This window comes from Bos grunniens, chromosome 17, assembly GCF_055505025.1.
Source record: "Bos grunniens cultivar Pamir isolate PY7600 chromosome 17, Bosgru_T2T1.0, whole genome shotgun sequence".
Lineage (NCBI taxonomy): Eukaryota > Metazoa > Chordata > Mammalia > Artiodactyla > Bovidae > Bos > Bos grunniens.
In genome coordinates, this window is record NC_141181.1 from 10628578 (window position 1) to 10649996 (window position 21419).

At 42.8% G+C, this 21419-nt stretch overlaps 1 protein-coding gene and 1 long non-coding RNA gene across 3 annotated transcripts in view; one reads left to right on the top strand and one right to left on the bottom strand.

Annotated features, from left to right (window-relative positions):
- Positions 1 to 3817: 3817 nt before the first annotated feature.
- LOC147355003 (uncharacterized) lies at positions 3818 to 12595 on the bottom strand. Of its 2 annotated transcripts, none has more exons than XR_015144136.1 (3): positions 12012 to 12595; positions 9913 to 10151; positions 3818 to 4020 (listed from the first exon to the last, which is right to left on the bottom strand). It is a non-coding gene; the product is annotated as an uncharacterized LOC147355003 (long non-coding RNA). The 2 variants fall into 2 exon arrangements; XR_015144135.1 differs by having other exon boundaries at positions 9913 to 10066; positions 12012 to 12586.
- A 52-nt stretch (positions 12596 to 12647) lies between these two features.
- PRMT9 (protein arginine methyltransferase 9) overlaps positions 12648 to 21419 on the top strand; it is a 32652-nt gene continuing 23880 nt past the window's right edge. The window contains exons 1-5 of the mRNA XM_086346470.1: positions 12648 to 13026; positions 14498 to 14646; positions 17062 to 17298; positions 17819 to 17986; positions 20987 to 21089. Of these exons, the coding sequence (XP_086202596.1) occupies positions 12838 to 13026; positions 14498 to 14646; positions 17062 to 17298; positions 17819 to 17986; positions 20987 to 21089 (846 nt within the window). The 5' untranslated portion in view covers positions 12648 to 12837. The remainder of the gene's footprint in view (positions 13027 to 14497; positions 14647 to 17061; positions 17299 to 17818; positions 17987 to 20986; positions 21090 to 21419) is intronic.

The following is a 21419-nucleotide window of genomic DNA, read 5'->3' on the forward strand; positions in this document are numbered from 1 at the left end:
CATCTCATCCTCTGCTGCCCCTTCTCTTTTTGCCTTCAATCTTTCCCAGCAACAGGGTCTTTTCCAAAGTGTTGGCTCCACATCAGGTGGCCAAAGTATTGGAACTTCAGCTTCAGTTTCGTCATTAGTCCTTCCAATGAACATTCAGGATTGATTCCCTTTAGGATTGATTGGTTTGATTTCTTTGCAGTCCATGGGGCTCTCAAGCATCTTCTCCAGCACCACAATTTGAAAGCATCAATTCTTTGGCACTCATCCTTCCCTGGTGGCTCAGACGGTAGAGAATCTGCCTGCAATGTGGGAGACCCGGGCTTGATCCCTGGGTCAGGAAGATCCCCCAGAGAAGGGAATGGCAGTCCATTCCCATATTCTTGCCTAGAGAATTCTATGGACAGAGGAGCCTGATGGGCTACAGTCCAGGGGGCTGCAAAGAGTGGGACATGACTGAGTGACTACATTTTATTTTCAGCCTTCTTTATGGTCCAACTCTCACATCTGTACAGGACTACTGGAAAAACCATAGCTTTGACTATATGCACGTTTGTCAGCAAAGTGATGTTTCTGCTTTTTATTTATAATATGCTATCTAAGTTTGTCATAGCTTTCCTTCTAAGGAACAAGCGTCTTTTAATTTCATAGCTATAGTCACTGCCCACAGTGATTTTGGAGCCCAAGAAAAATGTCTGTCACTGCTTCTACTTTTTCCTCTTCTAACTGCTTAAAGTTATGGGACTGCATGCCATGATCTTAGTTTGTTGAATGTTGAGTTTCAAATCAGCATTTTCACTCTCCTCTTTCACCCTCATCAAAAGTCTCTTTAGTTCCTCTTCACTTTCTGCCATTAGAGTAGTATTATCTGGGTATCTGAGGTTACTGATATTTCTCCCAGCAATCTTGATTCCAGCTTGTCATTCATCCAGCCCAGCAATTCACATGATGTGCTCTGCATAGAAGTTAAATAAGTAGGGTGACAATATATACCCTTGTCATACTCCTTTCCCAATTTGGAACCAGTCAGTAGTTCCATGTCTGGTTCTAATTATTGCTTCTTGACTTGCATACAGATTTCTCGGGAGACAGGTAAGGTGTTCTGATATTCCTATCTCTTTGGGAATTTTCCACAGTTTGCTATGATCCACACAGTCAAAAGGCTTTAGCATAGCCAATGAAGCAGAAGTAGATATTTTTCTGGAATTTCCTTGCTTTCTCCATGATCCAACAAATGTTGGCCACTTAATCTCTTGTCCCTCTGCCTTTTTCTAAACCCAGCTTACATATCTGGAAGTTGTCGGTTCATGTACTATTGAAGCCTAACTTGAAGGATTTTGAGCATAACCTTACCAGCATGTGAAATAAGTGTAACTGCATGCCAGTCTGAACAATCTTTGGCATTGCCCCTCTTTGGAACTGGAATGGAAACTGACCTTTTCCAGTCCTGTGGCCACGGCTGAGTTTTCCATATTTGTTGACATATTGAGTGAAGCACTTTAACAGGATTGTCTTTTAGGATTTTAAATAGCTCGGCTGGAATTCCATCACCTCCCCTAACTTTATTCATAGTAATGCTTTCTGAGGCCCATTTGACATCACATCCCAGAATGTCTGGCTCTAGGTGAGTGACCACCACACCATCGTGGTTATTCAGGTCGACAAGACCTCTTTTGTACAGTTCTTCTGTGTATTCTTGCCACCTCTTCTTAATCTCTTCTTCTGTTAGGTCCTTACCATTTCTGTTCTTTATCATGCCTATTCTTGCATGAAATATTCCCTTGATATCTCCAATTTTCTTGAAGAGATCTCTAGTTATTCCTATTCTATTGTTTTCCTCTATTCCTTTCACTATTTATTTAAGCCCTTCTCTCTCCTTGCTATTCTCTGGAACTCTTTATTCAGTTGGGTATATCTTTCCCTTTCTCCTTTGTCTTTCTCTTATTTTCTCAGCTATTTGTAAAGGCTCCTGAGACAACCACTTTACCTTCTTGCGTTACTTTTTCTTTGGGATGGTTTTGGTCACTGCTTCTTGTACACTGTCATGAACCTCCGCTAATAGTTCTTTAGGCACTCTGTCTACCAGATCTAATCCCTTGAATCTATTTGTCACCTCTACTGTATAATCATATGGGATTTGATTTACGTCATACCTGAATGGCAACCCATTCCAGTATTCTTGCTGGAAAAATCCCATGGACAGAGGAGACTGACAGGCTGTGGTCCATGGGGTCCCACAGAGTTGGACATGACTGAGCACGCACGTTGTTGTTGTTGTTGAATAGCCTAGTGGTTTCCTCTACTTTCTTCAACTTTAGCATGAATTTTGCAATAAGGAGCTGATGGTCTGAGAATAATGTAGTTGGGTGTTACTGTAAAATATTTCTTCAAGATAGGGTACCAGGGAGAACGTCCATCTCTAACTCTGGGACTCATTTGTAAAATGTCAATTACGGTCACTACTTAAAAGTATTGGTGTTAGGATTAAGTGGAATTACACAGGTGCATGAATTATCATTTCATTACAAATAGCAGAAACAAATTCAGCTTTAGCTTAGACACAAAGGAAAACTTCATGACTCACAGAATCCAAGGAATGACTGAACAACCAACCCATAATACTTTCCTCTTTGTCCCTGTTCAGCTTTACTCTGTTAGCTCTGTCCCCTGCAACTGTAGGCTAGTTTCCTCCATATAATGAGGAACATGGTCACTGAAAACTCCCAGGTTTTACATCTTAGAAGTTGGCTATCAGAGAGTCTACTTTTTTCCCCTTTCATTCTTACTTCCTATTAGAAAATATTTGTGTTATACCCTCAAGCCTGAAGAAATCAATTGTGGCCAAAGGATTGGGAACTTGAAAAAAACATGCAATTTTCCCACAAGATCTATGGGGCTTAAGACAATAGAAGAAAGTGAAAGTCAAAGTTGGTCAGTTGTGTCCAACTCATTGTGACATGAATTCTCCAGGCTGCAATACTGGAAAGATTCCCTTTCCCTTCTCCAGGGGATCTTCCCAACCCAGGGATCAAACCCAGATCTCCCACATTGAAGGTGGATTCTTTACCAGCTGAGCTACCAGGGAAGCAGGACAATAGAAGAAAAGTGTGGTAAATTGTATTGTTGTTGTCGTTTAGTCACTAAGTTGTGTCCAAGTCTTTTGAAACCCCATGGACTGTAGCCCACCAGGCTCCTCTGTCCATGGAACTCTCCAGGCAAGAATACTGGAGTGGAGTGCCATGCCCTCCTCTGGGGGATCTTCTCTACTGAAGAACTGAACCTGAGTCTCTTGCATCTCCAAGATTGGCAGGCAGATTCTTTACCATTGAGCCACCTGGGAAACCCAATAACCTGATGAAAGCTAACACAGGTCCCAGAAAAAGAGAGGGAAGATGCTGATTGGTGAAACATTAAATTATTAAAAACAGTCCCACCAATATAGAATGCATTCAATACATACACCCCTGAGAAACATCAATAAATGCTAACTTTCTGGACTTCCCTGGTGATCCAGTGGTTAAGAATCCACCTGCTAATGCAGGGGACACAGGTTTAATCCCTGGTCTGGGAAGATCCCACTCACCATGGTCAAAAGCCCATGCACCATGACTCTTGAGCTCAAGGTCTAGAACCTGTGCTCTCCAACAAGAGAAGTCATTACAATGAGAAGCCCTCACACCACAAGGAAGAGTAGCTCCCATTCACTGAAACTAGATAAAGTCCACATAGCAATAAAGACCCAGTGTGGCTAGGAAAAAAAATTCTAACTGTCCAACTCCCACTTTCAGTGAGTCACAAAAATTTCTCATTATAAAGGTGAATTACAATATACTGAGAAAACATAATTTATTCATCTTCCTCAGATTCTATTTATTCTGTATGCTGCTACCCTAATCGGATTTAGGTGAGTCTCTGGCAGATAGGGTAGAACCAACACTTTCTGGTCCAGGTATCTTTTCAGAGAAAACTCAGCTGCCTGCCAGCTCTTCCTGTGCTGTGTTTCTGTGCTGCTTTATTTGAGGTTGCAAGTACCTGGAAAAGAGAAGCAGATGTTTTTCAAGAATGTTTATGAAACTTCTGTTTTAAAGGTGCACATTAACGGGACCCAAACTCTCTTGCATTTGCAGCTCACTTCTTGAAATTATGTACATGTCCTCTAGAATTAGCTTGGGCAAATCTTTATCTATGGGCATTGGAAACCCCTTGGTTTCTGCACTGAAGCCATTCCAGTTTTGTCAATGGCACCCCACTCCAGTACTCTTGTCTAGAAAATCCCATGGATGGAGGAGCCTGGTGGGCTGCAGTCCATGGGGTTGCTAAGAGTCAGACACGACTGAGCGACTTCACTTTCACTTTTCACTTTCATGCACTGGAGAAGGAAATGGCAACCCATTCCAGTGTTCTTGCCTGGAGAATCCCAGGGATGGGGGAGCCTGGTGGGCTGCTGTCTATGGGATCGCACAGAGTCGGACATGACTGAAGCAACTTAGCAGTAGCAGCTGGTCATGGCAACTCATTGGAAGTGCAGTCTTAGCCACTGGGCCACCAGGATAGTCCCCATCAGACATTTAATGACTTCATTAATTCTACCTGTTATTCAGAATGCTGCAGATAAAGAATGAATAAGGCATATTTCCTGAGTCCCAGGAACTCACTTTCTAGTCAAGAGGATAAACACATCATTTCATTTATACAATTGGGGCTTCCCTGGTGGCTCAGTGGTAAAGAATCTGGCTGCCAATGCAGGAGATGCAGGAGATTGGGAAGAGCCCCTGGTGAAGGGAATGGCAACCCACTCCAGTATTCTTGCCTGGAAAATCCCATGGACAGAAGAGCCTGGAAGGCTACAGTCCATGGGGTTACAGAAGAATTGGACACAAGAGGGCAATGGCACCACTCCAGTACTTTTGCCTGGAAAATCTCATAGACGGAGGAGCCTGGTAGGCTACAGTCCATGGGGTTACAGAAGAATTGGACACAAGAGGGCAATGGCACCACTCCAGTACTTTTGCCTGGAAAATCTCATAGACGGAGGAGCCTGGTAGGCTGCAGTCCATGGGGTTGCTAAAAGTTGGATATGACTGAGCATCTTCACTTTCACTTTTCACTTTCATGCATTGGAGAAGGAAATGGCAACCCACTCCAGTGTTCTTGCCTGGAGAATCCCAGGGACGGGGGAGCCTGGTGGGCTGCTGTCTATGAGGTCACACAGAGTCGGACATGATTGAGGTGACTTAGTAGCAGCAGTAGCAGTGACTAAAACCAAAACCAAATGTGCTAAAATGGAGTTATGGATAGGTGACTATGAGAAATCACAGAAAGACTACTTTGCCTGAATTAGCAATTTGGAGAAGTGGGGAATTTTGAACTAAGTAAAGATGATATGGAGTGAGCAGAGCATACTAAGATGGAACACATTATATAAAGGGGGGGAGAACTACCTTAGCAAAAATGTGAATGAGGACAGTGAAGCAGGAAATGTTGAAGACTGAGGCTAGAGGGGTTAAGCGGGAGCCAAATCATGTAGCCGGGTCTTACTTAAGGAGCTTAGACTTAATCTTATAGGGGAGTGGCTTCAAACTGGGCTCAACAAAGCCCCTCAGGCTTTGGAAGAGGGCATGGAAGGCCAACTGGGCGTCATAGCTTCGGTTCTGACGTCTATTTCAATGGGACCAGCTCAGTTAAGCTTTATCCCTCTGCTCCTCTGCTCAGTTGCTAAGTCGTGTCTGACTCTTTATGACTCCTCTGTCCATGGGATTTTACAGGCAAGAATACTGGAGCGGATTGCCATTCCCTTCAGGCAATCTTTCTGACCCAGGGATGGAAGTCGAGTCTCTTGAGTCTCCTACACTGGCAGGAGTCTTTACTACTAGCACCACATGGGAAGCCTCCTAACCATTATCCCATCATATGCAAAATAGTTCCCTGACCTAAAGGTGTTGGGTATTGATCAAAATCTTACACGTAAGGGGGATGGAGAGGGTATCTTTGGCTTGGAAAGCATGAGTCCTGAATAGTTTAATCCAACTGCTCTGAAGACAGATCACAAGATGAGTTACTATTTCCCCAGAGCCTGTAATAATCTGATTCACATCCAGTGAGTACCTTGCACAAAGACTAGGTCACTGGAATCTTCTGTGATCATTACTTTCCACTAAGTTCAAAAAACCTGTGGGTCTGTCACCACAATTTAAGATCCATCCTTTATATTGCACCAAGAAAAACACTGTATTTGCTTCCTTTCCTTAACTCAATCATGGGAGAAAACTGAATTAAGAACTTACAGCTCTTAAGGCAGATGTCAGTTTATTTGGGAGGCAGTAGGAAGAGGAGGAAAGACTTCTTGTCTCCTTTCCCTTCTCCCCTCTCCCCCCACCCCCGTTATAGGTCTCCAGGTCCAAGTAAGACTCAGGTAACTGGCAGGCGCTACAGCTCCTCTTGGGTGGGAGCCTCGCTCCTCTGAGAACCATGAGTTCCCCTCCAGAGGAAGCTAGAGTAAGAACAAGTAACTCTGACTGAGGGCTTAACATGACCTGGGTACTATAACCGTGGGCTTCCCTGGTGGCTCAGAGAGTAAAGAATCTGCCCGTGATGGGGAGACTCGGGTTCAACCCCTGAGTCGGGAAGATTCCCCTGGACAAGGAAATGGCTATCCACTCCAGTATTCTCGCCTGGAGAATTCCATGGACAGAGGAGCCTGGTGGGCTACAGTCCGTGGGGTCACAAAGAGTCAGGCCTGACTTAGAGACTAACACTACTACTACTACAACAAAGCTACTACTACAATCGTTACAACAAAGCTAAGAGATAGGTACCATATGATCCTCATTTTATGTATAAGGAAATTCAGGTCTAGAAGTTAAGTAACTTGTTCAAGATGCCTCAGTGGCAAGCTAGGATTCAGATTCAGACAGTAGCCTCCTGTTACGTGCCCTGACAATCACTGAGCTAAAACATCTCCTTACAGAGAGCCCTTTGATGTAAAAGGTGTAAAAAGCCAATACCAGAAAGCCTAGCCTGGGACCTGGGGTTGGCCTTTTCTTTTGGGGGCTCTGGGCCTTCCTGAGGCATGGGCTTTTCTCTAGCTGTGGTGAGTGGAGGCTGCTCTCTAGTTGCAGCGCATGGGATTTTCATTGTGGTGCCTTCTCTCGTTCAGTCAGCGGTTGCAGCTCCCGGGCTCCAGAAGAAGTGAAGAGAAGTCACTTAGTCGTGTTCAACTCTTTGTGACCCCGAGGACTGTAGCCTCCCAGGCTCTTCCATCCATGGGATTCTCCAGGCAAGAATACTGGAGTGGGTTGCCATTTTCTTCTCCAAGGTTGCTACAAAAAGAAGTTGAAACTGTGCCCTTATCAACTCATTTACTTCCACAGGTCTAAACTCGATAATTGGGTCAACTATTTTATTTTGCTCAGGGAGGACACTATAAGTAGACATTCTTGGGCCTTTTAGCTACTAAGGAACCCCAGATCTTTAATGCATTCTCAAATAGTACATTCTGAGTGTGGAGTGTACAATCCACACTTAGTACAATCTAGTACAATCTCAGTGTGGAAAGTTACACACTCAACATGACTCTTGCCTTTCCTCTCCTGAGAGAAACCTTTGATTAGGATTTAGAATTATTCTCCACACAACTTACTTTCTTAAGAAGTTTATAACACACAGCTCTAGGTGTTAGGGAGCCAATGAATTGTGAAATTTGCTTTTTAGATAATTTCAGCTACAGCAATGAAGATGAAGGATGAATTTAAGAGGTGCATGACTGAAGCCTGGGGGAGAAAAGGCCATTATAACAGACAAGGGGAAAGATTAAAAAGATGAATGCAGGCAGGGGCAGCAAGCAATCAGAGGAGGGGGAAGGTTTTTTTTAATTTAGGAAGTCAAGAGGTAAAACTTGGTGATTTCATTGATTATCCTCCATTTGCTACAGAACCATTTTCTACCCTTCTTTGTCCTGCTCTGTGTCCTGGAGGGTGACTGACTCTCTGGACTGTGTCATCTAAGATTCTATACTAGCTCACTTTGGATTGGGTTCTGCTAGTAGGAGCCATCACTAAGAGACTGGTAGGTAGGGGGAGAAAAAGGTCAGGGAATTCTCTCCTCTGCCGACGGCGATACTTCTAGTTAGGGGGCCTCTCTTCCATACTTACAACTCTTTCTGGGTTCTGGTAATGTAGTAGTCCTCTCCTTCTGCTTCTTCAGGACAAAGGATGGTAGTAGCTTCCAGGTGTTGCTGGTGTCTGGACACCTCACAAGCTTTGATGATTCCCTGAACCTCCCTGACCTCTGAAACAGTCCTTTGATTAAATTCTCTTTAATTGATAAGCCCTCTGAGTTTGCTCCTGCTGGGACTTGGACTAGTCATGATTGATGGGGAATAGGGAGAGGAGTGCAAAGAGTTGAGGTGACTCCCAGGTTTAGATTTTTTCCTCTAAGTGGATTTTAGCATTTTTCTGAATGCTTTGTCAGGACATGCTCTATTCAGATTACTTGGAATCCATCTCTGGCACCAACATTTTGGTTGGTACTTCCAGCAGGAGACTCAGGCAGGTTCTCCAGAACCAAGCATGGTTGATACTTGGATTTTCTCTTTCACTGCCTGTGAATACTGTTGTCACACTACTATAGGCCCCTGTACACTCAGATTTTCAACTCAGCATTGGTTTTGCCATTGTTAGTTTTACATCTAACTTTGAGTTCTAGATTTTGAAATGTACAGGGAACAATTAGAAAGGGTTATGTAAAACAACAGCAACAAGAATCCTAATTATAGTAAAAGCTTTTTTAAAAATGGAAGAAACTGGGAATATTTAGCGAGAATCCATTAATGCAAATATTAATAGCCAAGCAGTTGTACTATGGCTGTAGTGTTTTGTTGATTCAATTATAAAATTTTCTCTCCAAAAAATAATTCAATATGATGAACATTTTATTTTTCATCATACAACAATCACTTCAACTCCAAAGAATTTAGTTGGCTCTTCACAATTCTTGTTAAGCCATAAACAAATTATATTCCCACTCCCCAAATTGCCTTTATGCCTATACTGCCTACACCATGTACTTCAAACATACCAGCAACCCTATAGAAGCCTTCCTCAAGGAACGGGAGAGTGAGATGAACAGGGAGAGTAAGACTGACATCTATACACTGCTGCTGCTGCTGCCGCTAAGTTGCTTCAGTCGTGTCTGACTCTGTGCAGTCCTATAGACGGCAGCCCACCAGGCTCCACCGTCCCTGGAATTCTTCAGGCAAGAACACTGGAGTGGGTTGCCATTTCCTTCTCCAATGGATGAAGGTGAAAAGTGAAAGTGAAGTCGCTCAGTCGTGTCTGACTTTGCGACCCCATGGACTGTAGCCCACCAGGCTCCTCCATCCGTGGGATTTTCCAGGCAAGAGTACTGGAGTGGGGTGCCATTGCCTTCTCCGATCTACACACTACCATATGTAAAACAGATAGCTTGCGGGAAGCCAGTGCACAGCACAAGGAGCTCAGTTAGGTGCCCTGTCTCAGAGGTGTGGGATGGGGGTGGTTGGGAGGGAGGTTCAAGAGGGAGTGGATATATGTGTGTGTGTATATATATATATAGTTGATTCACTTCGGTGTACAGCAGAAGCTAACACAACATTGTAAAGCAATTATACTCCAATTAAAAAAAAGAAAACAACCTGACCCATACCCTGCATTCCTGGTATGCACATTAGCCTCTCCAGGGAGCTCTTAAAAAGACTCATTCCCAGACTCCACTCCAAGCCAATTAAACCAGCATCTTTGGAAATGAGGCCCAGGTGTGGATATTGTTTAAAAGCTGCCAAAATGACCCTAAAATGCTCAGAGCTGAGAACAAGACTCCAAACCATAGAACATACAAGATCGCGCGAAAAACATACGAGTCTCCTCTGAAGATATAAACCCAAGATACCTTGTGTCCAGTAAACTGTTTAATCCCTTGTTAATGAAGTTCCTGTAAGCTTTCTTCCCCCTGTTAACCTTCAACTTTTGCACACTGGAAAGCTGAGACCCCTTCAGTTGGTTTTGCTTCCTTGTTTGGCATATGTGGTTTGTTGACAAGCTGCCTAGAACACGGTGAAAGATAACCACAATTAAACCTGCTTCTGAGTCAGCAGTGGTTTTCCCCATCAGTGAGGTTTTTCTTAGAACCTTAAAAGAGGGTGAAAAAAATAACATATAAATGAAGGAATAAGACTCTTAAGAGTCGTTAAAGATTACAGTTTTGGTTGGAGAAGAGGAAGGCTATTGTGAACAAAGGAATGATGCTTTCAATATTTTCAAAGAAACCTTTGACTAAAGACCAAGAAGTAAAATGTACATTGCAAAACAACTGAAAAGTAATGTCAATAAATATAATTAGCCTTCAATAAACATATATAGTCTTGAGGAATTCTAAGTCTCATGAATGAGGTAATAAAGGAAGAAAAAATAGTACTTAAAATATGTTTTCTATCTCAGTTTCTTGTGGTGAGCAAATGTCCCATGTTACTTGTGTCAGTTCCATTTTTTTTCAAGTGACTTTCCCTAGTGTCTAAGACAGTGTCTAAGTTAAACCACAAAGAAATGCAAATAACCTGTGATTTCTCTATCTAGAACATTCAGTGTAAGTTAGACTTAGTAGCTCACAAAGTTATCTGAAGTTTTTCAGAAAGGACAGGAAGCATCCTTAGCATTTTTTTTTAGCAGTAGTCACTGCCCACAGGTTGATACTAGAGATGATGAAACAAATGAAGTCGGCTTCTTTTCTTTTCTGCCCTGTCTCACTTCCCGTCAAGTTTTCCCTCCATCTCAGCCTATATTGACTTGGTAATAATATGTCCACTTTGAGTTTCATGTGGTCTAAATGTTTTAAGTAGTTTGGTTATCTTAACAAACCAAACAGACCAAAACACCAAAACAAGGCAAAACAAGAGAAAAGAAACCTTGCCCTGTGGAATGGGAAAGCATACCCTGGGGTACAAGATCACCTGTAAAATGCAGTACTGCATGATTCAGCAGAAGCAGGGACTCACAGAGGTGACAGAATGGTAAAGTCTAAGTGATTCCCCCAAACCAAAATCTCTGGAGAGAACGATTAGGAGGTCTCCCTCTGCTTTCTGGAGAGAGTCCAGCCAATTATATTTGACTTTTTTTTTTCCTGTGACACTTTTCTTAGTTTTAGCAATCATTTTTAAGCTTCAAGTGCTCTTTTTTAAAATTAATTTTTAGGCCCTGCTGGGTCTTTGTTGCTGCAAGTGGGCTTTCTCTAGTTGTGGTGAGTGGGGGTTACTCTGTTAGTGGTGTTGCAAGGGCTTCTCATTGTGATGGCTTCTCCTGTTGCAGAGCACAGGCTCTAGAGGTCTCACAGGTCCCAGTAGTCTATTACAATGGTCTCTTAAAAGATATGAGTTGTCTAGACTTCTGATCAAATGCTTAAAAGTGTTAGTGATCTAATTTTTAATAAGCCAGCTATGTTTTAAAAGAGTCTATATGAGTAATAATGCATAGCATTAAATGTATATTATATACATACTGCTGATACAAATACCATCTCATTTGATGGTCCAGTCCATCTTGTGTCCAAAGTAGAAGCAGCTTTGTTAGGTCTTTTTTCAAATACTCTTAAGGAATGGTTCTTGAATTGGCCAGGAAGGACCAAGCTTGGACTAGAATGTACTTTTTTTTTCAGTTAAGTAGTCTTTTCATCTTCTACTACATTCTATTGGGACAAAAGAGCCCTTAACATTTCAGTTGCATGAAGTGATGAAGGAAGAAATTTTCACATACTGAGGTATGGGGAAGTCATTCTTGCTTATACATGATTTAACTTAAACTTTGTGCTAACCAGAACAGCCTGCTTTCTGGCCTATTTAAACATACATTTGCTATAGTCCATGGGGTCGCAAAGAGTCGGACACGACTGAGCGAATGAACTGAAGAGAACTGACTCCCTCGGGTTTAAAAGTTCTGAATTTACCCCTTAGGGTCCACACTTGAATGCAGAGAAACTTTTAAAATGTAATAACGTACCCGGTATCCAGTAGTGATAACCGCGAAGAGTTGACATAAATCCTAAGTTCGTTTTAGAGAAAACTGAACGGGAAGCCAGGGACTCGAATTTGAGCCCTGCCTGTGTGTGATTTTCTTGGGCAAGTACCATCTCAGGATATCCCTCCCAGTCTGTAAAATGAGAATAATCCAGAGGTACACTTCACAAGGTTCTGTGAGGATGATTTTAAAAACGTCGGTGAAAGCATTTTCCTCTACCCCATTTGGGGTGCTTTTGCTATTTCCGAGTTCTTTTCACTTTCACCACTTCGAGATGTGGTGATAACGACTCAAAGGCCTTACACATCACCATAAACGCCTGACCGTCTCTAATACGTATCACCTCCCTCGCGGGAGGGTGCAGCTTCGGCTTGGTTGGGTCGGCCGAGTTTAGGTGTCCCAGCTGAAGTCACACACTCCTGAAGTCAGGAAAGAGGGAGAAAGCTATTATTGTTTCTCGTCAGACGCCCGAACAAGAAAGAAGTTATTAACGAAGGTCCCCTACGCGCACGCGCGGTGGACGCCTCGCGCCTTATCGCCTAAACGGGGGAGGGGGCGACGTGCTCACGTCGGGCGTGCTGACGTTCGCGCAACGTGCGCCGCCAGCCAATGGGACCCGGCCCTCCGGGGCTTCTGCCTGGCGAAGGTGGGCGAGCTTGTGGTGGCCAGGGAACAGGTTACCTGCGCGGGTTCTGGCGCTCCTGTTAGTTACGTGGAAGTGGTGTCACCGAGACTGTTTGCTCCTTCCGTTTACCAGAACATTTTCCCTTTGGTGATACTGGCTCAGGTTTCGGTCGGTAACTCTGTCATGCCGAACTCGCGGCCCAGGCCCCGCCGGGGCGCCGGGAGTGGCGCCGGGGCACCTGGGCGGGACGAGCTGGTGTCGCGGTCCTTGCAGAGCGCAGAGCATTGCCTGGGTTCCCAGGACTTTGGCACCGCCTATGCCCACTACCTCCTCGTGCTCAGCCTGGCGCCGGAGCTGAAAGACGATGTAAAGGTGAGGAGGGCCCTTTTCTCGCTGGTCGATCCTCTGTTCTTGTATAAGTAAATGAATACGTAGGTAGTTGGAGGCGGAGAAGGCACTGGCAACCCACTCCAGTACTCTTGCCTGGAAACTCGCATGGACAGAGGAGCCTGGTAGGCTGCAGTCCATGGGGTCGCTGAGAGTCGGACACGACTGAGCGACTTCACTTTCACTTTTCACTTTCATGCATTGGAGAAGGAAATGGCAACCCACTCCAGTGTTCTTGCCTGGAGAATCCCAGGGATGGGGGAGCCTGGTGGTCACCAGTTTGTGGGGTCGCACAGAGTCGGACACGACTGACGTGACTTAGCAGCAGCAGCAGTAGTTGGAGGAGGGAGTGTGGACTCTAAGTGTCTGGTGGTGGTTATTAATGTTTACTGGTCACCGTTGACTCTTTTATTCGCAACCACAACCAGCCTATTAGAAAATATTGTTTGCTGACCCTCGAAATTTACATCCAGAATCGTATTTCTTTTCACCACCTTCTTTTTTACTACCCTGAGTCAAGCCTCAATCATCTCCTGTTGACTTTTGCAGTGTGCTTTGGCTCGGGAAACTAGACTGTCTTCTGCAACAAAGCCAACGTGAGCTTTTCATAACAAAAGCCAGATGGTGTCATTCCTCTATTACAAAACTTTCACTTCATTCAAATTCCAAAGGTTATATTGCACACGTTCAGTGATCTTCAGTCATCTCCTGTATCTAATTCTAGCAAGTTCCCGCCCCAGGGCATTTGCACTTGTCTCTCCTGTCTACTGTTGGGTGGAGAGAATGCTGAATTAAATTTGCAATTAGCCTGAAGTAATCATTTGGTGATGCATTCTTTTAAGTTTCAATTATTAGATTATTTGTGAGAGTTACTCTGTTGAAGCTCTGTACGTTTCCCCACCCCCACCCCACCCAGGTTATTTTAGAAAAATTTCAAAAAATGATTTAGTTTAATTTTGCATTCAGTTTTCAACCTGAAGCTACTTCGCTTTATTTCATGCAAGGTTTCTCAACCTCAAGACTATTGATATTTTGGATAGGATCCTAGAATTCCCCGACTTCTTCCCAATAGATGTCAATTTTATATAGACATTTATAGTTCACAAAAACTTAGTGTAAATTTCAGGACCAGCTAGCCTCAAGGAGGAGAAAGTGTTACTTTGAGATTGAGTTTGCTCTTCTAGGTAGGCAGGTGTAAAATAATGGATCCATCCAAATGCTTTTTCCTCAGTTCTTTGTTCCTTAGTTTCCTCTTATAAAACAGGGACAGTGTGTATTAAAAATATATATACTCATTTATGCATTTGTTTATTCAGCAAACACGGTCTTTTAAAGCCAAATAAGACTTAAGGTGATTTTCAATTGTCATTAAGTTTTATTTTCTGTGGACTCTTCAACCCATGTTGAACGTTCTTTCATCATTTATGTTGACTAATTTTTGTTCTCTTTTGTGAAGGAAACTTTTCAGTATACGCTCTTCAGGTGGGCTGAAGAACTTGATGCTCTCAGTCGAACACAAGACCTACTTGGCTGCTATGAGCAAGCCTTGGAACTGTTTCCTGATGATGAAGTGATTTGCAACAGTATGGGGGAGCATCTCTTCAGGTATGCAGTGGTTTCAGTATTACAAGTTCAGAACTACTCTGGATCTGTCTGGATTGGATAAATGCATAGTACGGTAATTTGAGCAGGGAAAGTTTACGCCAAAGAATTATTAACTTTAAAGGAATCAGACTAGAGACTTGGCTAGGGAGAAGTAAAGAGAACTCAAAAGCATATAGGAATAGTAGATACAGTATATAATAATTTTACATCATATACTGAGTAATAGCTGCTGCCCTTGGGGCTGAGATCAGGTATCCATGAAAGAGTTCCTTTCCCTGGGCTGAGATATATAGACCTTCTTGGAGAGGACATAGCCTGATTCCCGGGGTGGCAGAGAAGTCACTGTGGTCCCTTGCTGGGGAAACGTCTTGTAAACCTGTTCTCCAGAACTTCCTGGAAACTTGCCATTTCCTTTCGTAAGAGTGCAATTCACTGTTTGGGTTCTAGAATGGTTTTTTTGCTTATACTATACCCAAAATGGCACCCCACTCCAGTACTCTTGCCTGGAAAGTCCCATGGACAGAGGAGCCTGGTGGGCTGCAGTCCATGGGGTCTCGAAGAGTCGGACATGACTGAGCGACTTCACTTTCACTTTTCACTCTCATCCATTGGAGAAGGAAATGGCAACCTACTCCAGTGTTCTTGCCTGGAGAATCCCAGGGGCGGTGGAGTCTGGTGGGCTGCCATCTATGGGGTCGCACAGAGTTGGACACGACTGAAGTGACTTAGCAGCAGCAGCAGCAGCAGCATACCCAAAATGAATAGTCTGATTCCGTTTCTTTAAAATTGGTGGAATGCTTAGAGGTGCTTGCAAAGAAGTATGAGTATGAAAGGGTTCTATTAACTCAGTTCTCTTCATCATGTGGACCACACACTAGTGTGGTGCATAAATTACCAGTCAGCTCAACATTCAGAAAACTAAGATCATGGCATCCGGTCCCATCACTTCATGGCAAATAGATGGGGAAACAGTGGCTAACTTTATTTTTCTGGGCTCCAAAATCACTGCAGATGGTGATTGCAGCCATGAAATTAAAAGATGCTTACTCCTTGGAAAGTTATGACCAACCTAGACAGCATATTAAAAAGCAGAGACATTACTTTGTCAACAAAGGTCTGTCTAGTCAAGGCTATGGTTTTTCCAGTGGTCATGTATGGATGTGAAAGTTGAACCATAAAGAAAGCTGAATGCTGAAGAATTGATGCTTTTGAACTGTAGTATTGGAAAAGACTCTTGAGAGTCCCTTGGACTTCAAGGCGATCCAACCAGTCCATCCTAAAGGAGATCAGTCCTGGGTGCTCACTGGAAGGACTAATGTTGAAGCGGAAACTCCAGTACTTTGGCCACCTGATGCAGAGAGCTGACTCATTTGAAAAGACCCTGATGCTGGGAAAGATTGAGGGCAGGAGGAGAAGGGGACGACAGGATGAGATGGGTGGATGGCATCACTGACTCAATGGACATGGGTTTGGGTGGACGCTGGGAGTTGGTGATGGACAAGGAGGCCTGGCGTGCTGCGGTTCATGGGGTCGCAAAGAGGCGGACACGACTGAGCAACTGAACTGAACAGAGAGGTATAGAAATAGAAATTGTGAGTAAACATTTAGAAATTTGAATAGCAGTTTGCGGTAAATCCAAGCACGTGGTCAGGTAACTCACTTGTTGAGGAGAGTATGGACCACTCTGAAATCTCTTGTGGGAGCTACACAGCAGCTAACTCTGTGCAGTACAAGTGTGTTGGTCTACAGGTGGGGAGCTATTTTACAAAGAGAGGGAGTTTTTGGATGGTTTAAGAAGTACGGTGGTTTGATAGTTTTTTCCTTCCGTCTTTTATTGTTGATTTGCTCACATATAATTCAGTAGTAATTTTTGGGTGACTCACCTTTGATTTTTTTTCCTTCGGACACAATGACTCTCTTTTTGCAGTCATATTCACTTGGTTTCTGTTATTCTTAATTAAAATATATAATTTTAGTAACAAGTGTAAATTGGTCTGGCTGCAAATATGGCTAACTCTTGATGACCATTCTGCTCAGTTGAAAGCACAGTAAAGAGGCACCTGCTAGCCATAGGCGTTAGTATCTTTTACAGTGGAAGTGGTTTTTAGAATCCTGGTGTTCTAGAAAGTTGTTTAAATGGAAGATGACCAGGAGAGCTTCTACTACACGACAGTAAAGCAGTATTTCATAGTCAGGTCCTTGTTAGTGTCCTGGAATGCATAAATACAATAGGGATTCAGAAAGGAAAGAAGTAAATGAGACTCACAGTCCTCACCGAAGGCTTCCCAAGGAGACGACACTCGCGTTGGGTAGGATTTGGGGTGCTGGAGAGGGGTTCTCAGGCTAGATAAGTGACATGAACAATGGCATTGATAGTGTATAGTTGAATGTTTCATTTGTCATTTTCCATTCTAGAATGGGCTTTAGAGATGAAGCAGCTGGGTATTTTCATAAAGCAGTGAAGCTAAACCCTGATTTCAATGATGCAAAGGAGAATTTTTATCGTGTTGCAAACTGGTTGGTGGAACGCTGGCACTTTATCATGCTTAATGACACCAAAAGGAATACGATCTATAATGCAGCAATCCAGAAGGCAGTGTGTTCAGGCTCCAAAAGTGTTTTGGATATTGGAGCAGGAACTGGAATACTAAGGTTTGTTGGCATTGTGTTTTAATTACATATAGATGTATACTAATGTAAATTAATGATTTTATCAAACGTGGAAAATTTTGACAGTGAAATTTAATAATCTAGTATAAATTAATCTATAGATTAATTTCTTATAATCTTGTTATGATTCATGCAGCTGTTATTATTGTCATTTTTGCTATAACTTTTACTTTATTAAGAACTTGACATAGCCACCAAGAAACATTTGGAGTTATTGAAATTTTGCATAATCCTTTTACGAGTAGGTTTTTCATTAATGTTCTGGTTGAGTCTAGTTTTTAAAAGTCTAATTAGCATTCTGCATGACAGTTGTCTTAATAAGGTGGATGTTATGATTTATTGTCTGATTTGTTTCTTGGTGAGAATATTAGTTCATTTTTTTCAAATGCAGAGTCAATAATGGTTGTGGTGAAGAATAAAAGGAAAACTCCATGTTTCATAATTTCACTGAAATTTAAAAACAGTAGATTATTTTTTAACGGAACACTTTTTCCCCTTGTAGCATGTTTGCCAGGAAAGCTGGAGCACATTCTGTGTATGCCTGTGAGTTATCCAAGACCATGTATGAACTGGCCTGTGATGTAGTGGCAGCAAACGAGATGGAAGAAGGGATCAAACTCTTGCACATGAAGTCGCTTGACATAAAAATTCCAAAACACATTCCTGAAAGGTATTACGCCATGCACTAATTTTACTGTTTATAGCCCACTATTTTATTTCTCAAGAATTAAGATATTCACATTTCTAGCTTCTAGTCCAAATAGAAATGCTGAAACCTTTATATTGTGAAGGTACAGATACAGGATAGTTCAGCATAAGATGGGTTTTCATAATAAGGTCATATTCTTGACAAAGAAGATTTAAAGATCTTGAGAAAAATATGCAGCAAGGGATTCAATCAATAAACTTCAGCTTTAGCAAGTTACTTTATCTTTGTTCATTCTAGTATTTCAGTTGTGGAAATGGATCATACCTCCTCTGTGGTCCATAGCTGTTTAAAAATTGTAAACATAATGCAAGAGTTGATTAAGCTTGATGGACTTAATCACATTTGGTGTTAATATTCTTGGCTAAAATGAAAGCTTTGGAAGCATCAGCTGTCGATGTATTTTGACTTCCCCTCTTCAAATACTTTGACTATTATGTCATAAGTCTCAGCTTTTTAGTGTTATTTCATTTTGATCCATATCACAAGGGGATGGAATTTTAGAGCTAGGGGGGATTGAAAAATCGTCTGGTCCAACCAACTATCATTCTTGGATACAGTTTTCTCTGTGCAGCACTTGTGTTACTACCTCCCCTGGGTCGTGTCTCTTTTCATTTTACTGAAATTCAGTTCACGTTGAAACAGGGCTTGTTTATACTGTGTCATACATGGGACTCTGATTTTGAAAAGTCTTCTTCCATCTATGTATAAGAATATTTAACTTTACATGACAGCTGTGCTTTTCAGTTGTCTCTATTTGTTTTCATGAAGTCCTGTTGGATTGTTCAGGCAGATATTAAACACATTTTATAGAATCAGCGTCCTCAATTGTCTTAGACTGACCAGGCTGCGGTTAACAGAATACCACAGCCTAGGTGGCTGAAACTACAGACGTTTATCTTCTCACGGCTCTGGAGGCTGGAAGTCCATGATCGTGGGTGCCGGCAAATTTGGTTTCTGGCAGGAGCTCTCTTCCTGGCTTTGCAGATGGCCATCCTGCTCTGTCCTTACATGGCCTTTCCTCTGTGGCCGCAGGGAGAGAGAGATCACTGCTGTGATCACCTCCACTTTTATTAGGACACAGGTCCCATCGGATTAGGACTCCACTCTTATGACCTCATTGAGCCTTAATTAACCTCGTAAAGATCTATCTCCAAATATAGTCATCCTGAGGGTTAGAGCTTCAATGTGACTTTTGGTTGGTACCCAATTCAGTACATAGTGTGAATCAAAGTTACATTACCTTAATCCACTTTTTTCTCACACATAGTATTATAGAAAGGATGTATTGGCTTTGAATGAAGAGATATGGTTTATAATAGTAATAATAATTTGTTGTTGTTTAGGCACTAAGTTGTGCCCAACTCTTTGCAACCCTGTGGACTGTAGCCTGCCAGGGTCCTCTCTCCTTGGGGTTTCTTCGGCAAAAATACTGGAGCGGGTTGCCATTTCCTTTTCCAGAGGCTCTGCCGACCCAGTGATCGAACTCATGTCTCCTGCACTGCAGGCAGATTCTTTACTGCTGAGCCACCAGTGAAGCCCGATAATTAATAATGATTTATTTTTACCTTGGGCAAATCTGGAGACTTGAAGATATCAGATGATTTGAGATGCTTTTTGCATTCTAAATATATGCAGTCATAAATACTGAAAATCTTGTGTATGTGTATACACTACTGGGTTTAGGCACAGTGCCATACTGTGCTTCAGTCGTGTCCAACTGAAGTCGTGGTCCTATGGACCACAGCCCGCCGGACTCCTCTGCCCATGGGATTCTCCAGGCAAGAATACTGGAATGGGTTGCCATTCCCTTCTCCAGGGGATCTTCCCTACTCAGGGATTGAACCCACTTGTCTTACGTCTAACCTGCATTGGCAAGTGGGTTCTTAACCACTAGTGCCACCTGGGAAGCCCACGGGCACAGTAGAAGATACTAAAGTTGCTTTCTGTTACCAAGGCAGCTGTAGTCAAGACAGGAAGATAAGGATTATTCTTGAAAATACCTTTTCCTTGTAACTACAGAAATGAATGATACTGGCAGTGAGTACTAAAGAAGTTCGACGAAGGGAGAGATTTTTTTTGGGTGTGTTTTTGAATGAGATTTTCTAGAAAGAATGGACAGAGACCAGAAGTCTGTGGGTTAGGCTTTGGTGAAAAGTCCAGGTGTGGGTAAAGCACGAGTGGTGATGGGAGAGGGGCAGTGAACATATGAGAGATACACATGGATGATGGAGGTGGAGGAGGGGTTTGGGGGGCAGGCTTTCTCACTGCACTACCTGTTGTCTGTAGGGAGTCATTGATGGTAGAAAGTATTTTTACAGAATATTGGGGATAGATGTCCAGTAACTCAGGGTTAAGGAGGGGGACTGGTAAAAGTAATGGATATGAACCAATCCTTAGGGTTTAGGCAATGAAGGAATAACCCAGGAGGCAGCAAGTCAAGTGAAGGTTGTCTATGACCTTCCCAGCCAGGAAGCTGCCAGTGGAGAACAGAGGAGCTTTAGAGGAACATTAGAGTTCCTTAGGATTCAAGGGTAGGTGTTCGGAGAAGGCAATGGCACCCCACTCCAGTACTCTTGCCTGGAAAATCCCATGGACAGAGGAGCCTGGAAGGCTGCAGTCCATGGGGTCACTAGGAGTCGGGCACGACTGAGCGACTTCACTTTGACTTTTCACTTTCATGCATTGGAGAAGGAAATGGCAACCCACTCCAGCGTTCTTGCCTGGAGAATCCTAGGGACAGGGGAGCCTGGTGGGCTGCCATCTGTGGGGTCGCACAGAGTCGAACATGACTGAAGTGACTTAGCAGTAGCAGCAAGGGTAGATGTTAAACATGAAATGTATGAGAAAATTTTATATTTGTGCTGTGTCTATAATATATTCTTCCTTTTCTCAGCTTTGACATCTTTTACGTAAATAGCATGATATTTTACTTACATATATCTTTAAAAAATCATTCTATAGAGTGTCCCTAGTTGTAACAGAAACTGTCGATGCAGGTTTATTTGGAGAAGGAATTGTGGAGAGTTTGATTCATGCATGGGAACATTTACTTTTGCAGCCAAAGGTAAGCAGCTTGAAAACACTTAAATTTGATCAAGAATTCATTATTCAGTAGACGGTTCATTGAGCCCCTAGCATAGTTGCAAAGCAGTAGGAGATGCGTCTCACTGTTGAGGTATATACTGTATAGCTGGCAAGAGATCCGTGTGAACAAAAACATTTAATAACATAGTGCAGTGTATTCTTGTGTGCCCAATTGGGGTATGCAGGCAGAAAATACTCCAGGAAGGAGTTCTTAGGAATTGAGGTTATGTGATGAAGGGATTGACTCTGGAATTCTTGAGTGAGGTTGAGAAATGGAAGTATTTTGAGCTTTACAGCTTCACTGCTCGTA